The sequence below is a fragment of the Cannabis sativa genome, chromosome X (assembly GCF_029168945.1).
Source record: "Cannabis sativa cultivar Pink pepper isolate KNU-18-1 chromosome X, ASM2916894v1, whole genome shotgun sequence".
Taxonomy (NCBI): domain Eukaryota; kingdom Viridiplantae; phylum Streptophyta; class Magnoliopsida; order Rosales; family Cannabaceae; genus Cannabis; species Cannabis sativa.
This window is the reverse complement of record NC_083610.1, coordinates 62,293,872-62,304,183: the sequence shown is the minus strand read 5'-3', so window position 1 is coordinate 62,304,183 and position 10,312 is coordinate 62,293,872. Positions and strand designations below refer to the sequence as shown.

The following is a 10,312-nucleotide window of genomic DNA, read 5'->3' as shown; positions in this document are numbered from 1 at the left end:
CACTGAGTCGAGGAGACATCGCTTTTGTTGGACCGGCGGCATGTCCGGGTTGACGTTGAGGACATGGGTGATGACGTGGGGACTTATGCCAGTCATGTCCTCCTGGCACCACGCAAAAACGTCAATGGAACCCTTCCGTGTCTTTATTATTTTTTCCTTCTCCTCCAGGTCTAGGCTCTTTCCTAGCCGGAGTACTTTGGTGGAGTCGAGGTCACACACTGATATCTTCTCGACGTCCTCCATTGGTTCTACAATTTTTTCGGACCCCACGCGGGGATCCAACTCGTCTTCTTCAGCCATTTCTGGCTCAATAGTTTCCCGGACCATCAGCACGGGTAGGTGGGTGGCAACGTTGTAGCATTGCCTCGCCTCCCCTTGATTTCCTCTCACCGTCCCTATCCCATCTTCCTGGATTGGGAACTTCAGGCACAAGTGCCGTATTTATGTGACTGCGCCAAAGTCTACCAAGGCCGGTCGGCCAAGGATTGCGTTGTATGCTGTCGGGCAGTCCACCACCACGAAAGTACAGTACTTGAAAGTGCTCTGGGGTGTCCGGGCACAAGGTGACTCGAAGCCTCACTTTCCCAATCGGGATAAGTGTTGTTCCATTAAACCCCGTGAGTTGAGAACCACTTGGTGAGAGGTCTCGGTCCGTCAGGCCTATTGCAGTAAAGGCTTCTTTGAAAAGCAAATTCACGGAACTCCCGTTGTCGATCAGGACCATGGCCACCACTTTATTGGCAATGGGGGTCTCTATGACCAACGGGTCATGGTGGGGAAAACACACCGTCTTAGCGTCTTCTTCCGTGAATGTGATGGGTTGATCCATCAGCCGCGGCCTTTGAGCCGGGAGTTGGGTAACTTCCCAAACCTCATTGTGTTTCATGGCCCCTGCATACCGCTTTAGTTCCTTGCGGGTAGTTCCTCCGATATGGGGTCCTCCCGAGATCATGGCCACTCTCCCGTTAGGTCTGGGTGGCAGGTCGGGGATATGCTGTGCATCTCCGGTGGGAACAACTGGAGCCAATACTCCTGTCACACCCCCTGGTGTCCCTTGTGGCAAAGCTCCAGCCGCCTGACCCAAGTTGAGATAAGGCAACCGATTCTTGATCCACTCATAGAGGTGTCCCAATCGGATTAAGTTTTCGATCTCGTCTTTGATATTTTTGCATTCATTGGTGTTGTGCCCAATATCGTTATGGTACTCGCATCTCTTGTTGGGGTCCCTCCGGGAACTATCCTTGTACAGAGGAGGTGGTCTCCGGTAGTGTGTATTTTGCCTAGTAGCAAAGTACACACGTTCTTGGGAGTCCGTTAACTCCGTGTACTGGGTATATTGGGGAGTGTACCCCCTTTTCTGTCGCTTTTCCTCCGTCCGGGTGCTGCCTTTGGAAGACCTTTTACTCCTCGATCCCTGGGAAGGACCGGCTAGGCTGGCAGTTGGAGCGGGATGCGAGGGGGCTTGTCCATTTATCCCTGACGGATTTCCAAAATAGGATGATGCGGGGGCCAAGGCCTGGCCCTGGCTATATCCGGGAGTAGCAGAGAACTGTATGCCGCTCATTGGTGGAGATGCTGCTAGCATAGTGCCCGAGGGCTGGGCTCCGGGCACATATCTCGCTATCCCAGTGGGATAATATCCTCCATAGGCCACTAGTTGGGCCTCTTCAAGGTTAATGTATTTTTGGACTCTCCTCTGGAAATCCTGAAGGTTTGCAGCTCCTTCCTGTTGTAGTTCGTTCCAGAACAGAGTCCCTGTACGGATGCCTGCCTGGAGAAGGGCAAGCTGTTGTCCGTCATCAACTTTCTTGGTTTTCGAGGATTCCTCCCGGAACCTCTTTATGTAGTTCTTTAGGGTGTCCGTAGGCAGCTGCTTGATATTAATCAAGGCGCTGACCTCCAGATTGACCTTTCTTGCGGCTACAAACTGTCTCCGGAAGTTGGTCTGTAACTTATTCCAGCAGCCCACGGATCCTGGCTCCAATTTCTTGAACCACTCCTCTGCGGACCCACTTAGAGTAAGCGGGAAGCACAGACATTTAGCGTCATTGCTGACTCTCATGACCGTCATGACCCGGTTGAACCTTGACAGATGGTCGCTTAGATCAGAGTTCCCGGTATAAGCTGCCATTTCGGGCATTTTAAAGTTCTTGGGGAGCTCTGCTTCCAGGATGTGCTTGGCACATGGCTCCCGGTCCTCACAGTCTGAGTCGGAGTCGTCGCCCTTCTGTCTCGGGGAGACTCCGGCGATATCTTTTCGGAGTATGGCGAGTTTTGCCATGATTCCTTCGTTTAATGTTCCCGTGGAGACCGCGTGTCCTTATCTCTTTTGGTCAAGGTGATCTCGGAGGTCACCATGATTCCCATTGATTTTATTCCTCAAATCAACGGGAGGACATTTCTGTCCTCTTCTTCCTCTCCCTCCAGGCTCCTGGTGCACAGAAACGCTTTTTCGGTCCTCTCGATCCTGAGGGCCAAGACTCCCTTTTTGGAGTTTGCCCCTCTGCGGACCTTCCCCTTTCGAGAAATCTGAGCGGACCTTTCGCGGATCCTGCACCTTTTTCTTTTTCCCGGGGATAGAAGTAGGGTTTTTCTTTTGGTTCTCCTCAGCGGGATACCTTATAGGGCTTGGTTCCCTAGATTTTTGCCTTTGTGTACTTGGCGAGGATTCCTCTGGCTCCTTTCCAAGTCCAACTGACATGGCTTTAGGATGCACGTGGATTCCAGCTGCCTCCATGGCTTTTTGCATGGCCAGCATTACCTCTTGCATCTTTTGGTTTTGTGCTTTTTGGGCTGCGATCTCAGCTTCATGATCGACAACCTTTTGTCTTAAGAGCACCAATCCCGAGTAGCTACCTTCATCGTAGGCGTACTCGTCGAGGTTTCCCTCGTAATCATCGTCGGGAATTCCTTCTTCTTCCTCGGAACCCTCTGTTACCCTTGAGGCCACGTCTTCCTGCTTTGGGTCTTGAGCATCTTCAAGAGGGCGAGGTTGACGAGTGCTTCGAGTCTCCACCATTGTTGTAATGTATTGTGTGTTTACAGAAGCTTTCTTCAGCTCTCAATGAAAGCACCAAAATATTGACCGAGGTTTTCAACAACCCATAAAATAATAAGAGTTTAGAGAGCTATAAGAAATTAAGAGAGAGATTTTTACGTGGTTAGGGCGTTAATGAGCCTTAGTCCACGAGTCTGTATATTTATGATTGTATTTAATACAGAGAATATTCTTGGTGAGTATTTACTCTTCTTGCACTTATGCAACCCAGAATTCTCGACCCCCATTAATGAGCTTTGAGGGGGTATTTGTAGTGTTCTCGTGGGGTGATCCCCAGAATTATAGTACATGTTTTTTTGTAACTATCAATAAAGTTGTGTATTCCCAATGAATATACCATGGGTAGTGCATGGTCAAATCCCTAGGTGCTGTAGGGATTTTATGAGGGCTGTCCTTATTCTCTTTTGACTGACGTGATTCTTCACAGAGTAGCCGTCATTAGACTTTATTCGTCATCGCCTTGTAGGTGCAGATTGAGGGTTGTCTCGTCAGACTTTATTGCGTGTGGCAGTTCCAACACGCCTCCTCCCATGTGGCATTAAATGCGAGATGACTGCTCAGAGGAAGCCTGACACCTCCCGAAATGCTTTGATGCAATCTTGATCTCCGGGAGCATATAAAACCTTGCATTCCTTCTCCGGGAGGCATATCCAAGATAATGCCTTTCTTCACAAAGACTTAGCTATTAATTTAAGTGCTAACACCTTTGTGTCCACGTGTCCTTATCTTGTTGGTCCACGTACATTGGGCAAAATCAGGGGCAACAATATATAATATTTAAAAATATATATTGAAAAGTAATTTAATTTTTATAATATTTTTGCCAATAGTTATAAATTTTCATTTAAAGTAGTTTTTTTAACAGTTATAAACCGTCATTTAATTTGATTTTTCCAACAGTTACAAACTGTCATTTAAAGTTCCGTATTTTTATGATACCCACACATAGCCAACGGTTTTAGGAACCGTTGGAAAATAGTATATAAAAGACAGTTATAAACTGTTGGAAAAAGGCAATTTTGTAGTAGTGACAAGTTCTCTATCAGTTTACATAGTTCCCTCTCCGTTACAATAATTCTTGCTAGTTCGTCTATCTTCGAGTTAAAATAATCTCGAGAATGTATTCTGAAAGAGTTTTGACTAGCCTGACGTGAGCAAGGATTCGTGTCGATTTTCGAATGAAGGGATCTTTTATTTATAGGCGCAAAGGATTATTGATCCTTCGTTTTCCTCCTATTATGATTGGTCCACGTGGATTAGCTCCTCTTCACTTCTCTGCACACTTTCTTTTCTTATTTTCTGTTTCTGTGCTCTTCAAGCTCTATCTTTTATTTCCCGAGTTCTACTCTGCATTCTTCTATGGCTAAGCCTTGTTTCTCTTGAGCTATCTTTCTTTTTTAGTGAAACAGTGTGTTTATAAGTGTCTGTCATATTAATTATATTAGCTTTGTTTTTAATTATTGATGGTAGGAAATTACTTTTCTACGACTAAGATTATTTTTATCACTATAGTAAGTAGTTGTTTCCTTTTTTTTTTTTTTGGCACAACAAATCTTTTGAACATTTCTGAAAATGCCAAGTATTTCTAAAATACTAAATTGTATACGATGATAAAAAAGAAAATAGACTAAATATATTCTTAAATATCGTAACAGATAAAAAAGTATAAAGAAATTGTGTTTTAGAAAGGTATACTATAGATTTTTTTTCTATACTTGACGTTCTTTCTGTTTACAAAATTATATCAAAGGTCTATAAACTAAAAATTTCAATTAAATCAATTACAAACTTGATTTAATAACGAAAACAAAAGATTGTGACACATATACTAATAAATTAAAATAAGGCACAACGAAAACTCTTAGCGCAAACAAAAAAGCCTCACTAGGAAGTTTCTTTGTGAAGAAATAGCTGAGACGGGGCACATCAAATATAAAGGCAACTTTACCATCTAACTATATATCGAATGGAATAAACGGATGTACATACAGCTCAAAAAGAGAGCAGCTCCCAAGCAAAATCCGTTATTATACTAGTTAAATGAGGGTTAGTGTTTGTTACATACTAGACGAAACCCTTTTTCTTCAGCTATATTGTTAGTTAAGCTGTATAGGCCCTTTTTTGTCATCTTGCACAGCCTATATAAAGGTTTTTACCCCATGTAAGAGATACGGTTTTACTTTGAATAAAGAAATAAAATGAAATTTATCTTTCAAATAATTGGATGAATGTCCTACCATCAACGAAATTTATTATATAATCAAAATGCATGTTTAACTAATTTATGCATGATTGTATTTATTATACGACTAACATGAAATTTTGTCATACTTTTTGGGACATAATAAATCCAAGATGATTATTAACGTACGTAGTTAATTATTTCTGGGAATATATTGGGGTGCACAACATATAAATTATGTACATCAGAGATAGAATAATTTGTTTAATTAAGGTTGGAAAAGGAAGCAGAAAGGAACAAAAAGTGCATCACCCAACTGTGTACAAAATTATGGAATAGGTATCTCGATATTAGTATTAAAGAAATGCTACAAAATAGTTAGCACAAATAAATATGAAGTCTCCTATTATTTAATATAATAACTTTCGTAAAATATTATTTTTTAGAGTGTAAAATATTGTTAACAATAACTGATATTACATGGAATATATTTATTAACAAATTTTATATCTTAAAAAAAATTAATAAAACAATTAAGTTATCTTTATTATTCTAGTGAGAGAGAGTTGTTTACAGAGCATAATAATATCCTTATTTTCCCTTTTTGGTAGTCAATATTGTTACCTATTATGGAATAGAACAACAATAATGGTAGCCAGTGATCCTATTGGTTACGCCTCAAAACAACCGACACCCCCCGTCTCTTTCTCTCTCTTAAACATGCACAAACAAAAAAGTACAATTATAGACTCACTCGCTAACACTCTCAGTAGGCCATTCTAATATTAATGAGAATTGCTATTAGGTCCGAATGATACTTTACAAATAACTATCTACATTCTATAATAATTATTAAATTAAATTTTGTGAATAATAACATAACGTGAAACAAATTCCTACCAATAATAATACAACACCTCATATCATATTATATTACGCATACTCTTAAATAATATATATTTACCATGAACAAGTACAACGTTGTTACTATTATTAATATTGTTTTAAGCCACTTGAGATTAAAGAGATTATTCTCTCATCCTATTTTTACAACATGATTATTGCTAATACATATCACAACACTCAACACTCAGACAATGAAGAAGAAGTAGTAGAAAATAAAATTACATCGCAGAGATTATATTAAATTATTTATGATATATGATAAATATAACAAACGTGCCACCGGTGTGGTCCGTCGCCAATACTGTGATATATCACTATTACTACGTCCGTGTAGCTTGAGATATGAGTAGGGGGTAAGTTTCCGGAGACTCTGTTGAGTTGAACGGAAGATCGTCGTCCTCGTCATCACCATCATCATCATTATCATTTATGCATACAACTATGATCTCTTCAAGATCATTTGTACCACGCTTGTTGTGATTTCTTTCCCTGATTATCATAGAATCATCTGGTGCTGACGTAGACGAAGATATTGTTTCCAAGGGTGGACCCTCAATATTTTCATTTTTGTTGTTGTTATTGTTTAGATTATTAATATTATTATAATTAGTACTCCTGGTGTCGTCGTCACAATATTGTTCATCTTTTGTGAGATTGATTGCTCTCTCTACCTGAAGCCTCCAATCCGTTGTGCACAGAACGTAAATCATGAGTAAGGCACAACACCCTTGGGCTGCAAGCAAACCTAACCAGAGACCCGGAAACCCCAATTTCAGGAAGAAGCCAATGAATACAGCCACTGGCATCCCCACCAAGTAGAAAGACCCCAAGTTTATGTTAGCTCCGACGGTCGGCCTAGCACTGCCTCGGAGAACCCCACACCCAGTGGTTTGGGGGCAGTTTCCTAGCTCACAAAGCCCAACGATAGGCAATGCTATCGCAGTTAACTTCAGTATTTCCGCGTCATCGGTGAACAGCCGGCCCCATTGATACCTCATCGAGGTTGTGAATATCATTGCAGTTAGACCCGCAAAGACCGCCAGGGCCATGGACACAATCATGGAAATGCGGGCTTTGCCAGGCCGGTTGGCGCCCAACTCGTGGCTGACCCGGGTTGAGACGCCTTGGCTCAGGGAGGAGGGGAAGACATAGACCAATGAAGTGGTCTGAATCATAATCCCCATTGAAGCAACGGTGGCTTTTGGATTACCGAGCAGTCCACACAGCAGTATCATGAACTCGTACCACCACCACTCGAGGCAAACGGAAATACAAGTGGGAACCGCCATAGACAGCAGCGAGGACCAGCCGCGCAAGCAGTCAATGCTGGGACTGACCCAGGAGTCCTTATAAACCCCAGAAAAATAAACAAAGCCGCCGAGCAAAAGGAATTGATGAAGGTTAGTCCAAACCATGGCTATGGCAACCCCTGAAATACCCATTTGTAATTTGACGACCAGGATGAAATTTAAAGGCACGTGGAGAAGAACAGATATGGCAGTACAGTAAGTCAATGGTAATGTAATGCTTTGAGTCCTGAGATATATTCGTAGAGGGTGGAGGAGAGAGAGAAAGCAGAGATCGGGGACAGAGAAGAGGATGAAAGTGTGGGCCATAGAAGAGATCTCATGGTCTTGGCCACACAGTAATAGGATGTTCTTCATGTTGAGCCACATGAAAGAGATGGGTATCGAAGTTGAGAGGAGGAGGAGGACCGTCCTCTGAAGTGTCAGGCCAAGAAGCTTCCATTGTTTGGCACCATAAGCTTGACCGCAAATGGGTTCCATTCCCATGGCTAGGCCGGAGATCACAGAGTAACCTGTGATGTTGGCGAAGCCGATCGCGAGCGATCCTCCTGCAAGCTGAAGCTCCCCGAGATATCCCAGGAAAAGCATGGAGATCATGGCTCTGGAGTAGAGAAGAAGACCCGTTAGGGCTGTTGGACCGGATATCTTCCCTATGGCCTTGACTTCCTCTAAAACCTGACAATAAGGACGAACATGTGATAAACAATAGATGTTAATTGAGTAATTCGCTTCCTGCTTCTTTCATTTTTAAACATATATACATACAATTACAAAACATATATATATATATATAATAATTTTCTGTGTTCTGTCACTAAGTTTTTCATTTTATTGTTAAAAAAAAGTATAAATATTTACCTCTGAAGGTGTTGGCCATCTGTGAAGTTCATGTTGATCTTCAGGATAATGAGGATCGACCGGTTTCCTGTGATTCATGAGAAGGGCTGTCTTGAAACAGAGAAATGAAGATAACGGAGAAGAGGGTTTGGGGTGACACATAACTCAAATAAGCTATGGAGCTGTTAAATAAAGATTCTGCCAAAGAGAAGAACTTGAGCCAGATATAAAAAGAAAGATATTACTTGGTAATAATAATAATAGAGGTAAGGAAGTAAGTTGAGTAGGACTCTGTTTTTGGAATTGCGCTCTGAGGTCAGGCGAGGTGCGGTTGGTTTGTTTTTGTATTTGTATTGGAGGAGGATGTGATGAGAGACCTCGAATTATATAGTTGCTTGAAGTGGGTCCTATATCTTCTGTTTTATCTATTTATTTTTTCTTAAATATTAGTACATTATCATTGTATGACCGAGCAAACTTAATTGTTACAAAATTATTTATGCAAATTTTAAACCAAAAAAAATATATAATTACTTTTAAATTAAACTAGTTTATTGTTACGTACCCAATATTTTATATTAGATTTTTTAGTATGAGTTTTAAAAGAAAAAACTAAATAAAAAAATAAGTAATATTTTTTTATTGAGAAAACACTACTATAAAAACCACCTTTTTGCTACCGACGCTGTCGATTTTGGCAAAATTTGTTACCGACTCTGATGAAGGCGATGCTGTAGGATTAAAAACAACCGACGCCATATATACCTTAATGCGTCGGTTATTAGTGGCGTCAGTTCCTAACTAATAACCAACGCTATAGGGGTATACATGGCGTCGGTTCCTAGCTAATAACTGACGCCATATATACCCATAGGAACCGACGCCAAAAGCCATAAGGATTATTTTTATTCAGTTTATTTAATTTATTTAAATTATGTATTTATTCATTTATATATTATTTTATTTAATTTAAATTTTAATTAGATATTTATTTTTGAAAAAGGTAAATTAAATATTATTTAAATTAATTTTAGGATTGGCCAAAATACCCAATTTCATTTCCAATAAGTAATTGAATATTATACAAATATAATAAAATTAGTCCAAGTATTAACAAGTTAATAAATCTAACTACAAGTTAACTTAAAAAATAAGTTAGGGAAGAAAAATTCTTAGGTCTTTCAGCATCAATCGTCCAAGGCATCGTAAATCAATACCATCAACCGTTCGATCCACTGTCGCTGTATTGGTAAAATTAAGTTTTTGGATTGTATTGCTGCTTATCTCCAAACTTTTTTAAAAAATAAAAATTTATATTAGTTTATGTATATATTATTTGTTATTATAATAAATACTATAATCAATAATTAAAACTTACAACTTTTTGATCTTGTATGTAATGGTTGGGGTTTGCACGTGCGATGATGTCAGTCATGTATTTCAAAACATAAAAACCACATTCTTAGTTTTTCGGTTGTCTTGGACAATTTGCTAGTGAAATTCCTAGCCACGGGCCAAGATACGCATTTGTTGCCCCTATAAATCAGTATGCTCTGTTTGAAAAATTATATTAGCATTTCAATTCATTAGTTAATTAAATATTTTGTTACATAAATAGTCATTAAATTATTAACTTCCCAATATTTGAGTAATTTGTTCGGGAACTTGGTGGTCACGTATAGGGTCTAAATAGATAATTTTCTTTGGCGAAATGACCTCTAGCATCCAGTACGTACTAGAAAATTATATAGGGATATAAGTAAGATAGCATAAAAATAATTTGAAGTCACAATATAGAAATGAACAATTAGCACTAAAGAATTAAATAGTGTTTACCCGATATTCCAAGGAAAAAAGAACATTTGGTGGTTGTTATTCATCGACGATAACCAAGCAGCCAATCGTCTTGCTGCATTGTCAAAAGACAGACTCTTCTCTTCATCGTTGATACCATTCACTGCGAGAAGCTCTAGGTCGTAAAACTTGAAAATTTTTCTCAAATCGTTGATGCTCTCCCAGATG

General features: G+C 39.9%; 1 protein-coding gene across 1 annotated transcript; it reads right to left on the bottom strand.

Moving 5' to 3' along the window:
- Nucleotides 1-6,168: 6,168 nt before the first annotated feature.
- On the bottom strand, nt 6,169-8,649 carry LOC115711014 (protein DETOXIFICATION 48). The gene is made up of 2 exons (XM_030639359.2): nt 8,312-8,649; nt 6,169-8,128 (listed from the first exon to the last, which is right to left on the bottom strand). Exons 1-2 carry the CDS (start codon nt 8,450-8,452, stop codon nt 6,467-6,469), a joined length of 1,803 nt encoding a protein of 600 aa, XP_030495219.1. The 5' UTR covers nt 8,453-8,649; the 3' UTR covers nt 6,169-6,466.
- Nucleotides 8,650-10,312: the final 1,663 nt, after the last annotated feature.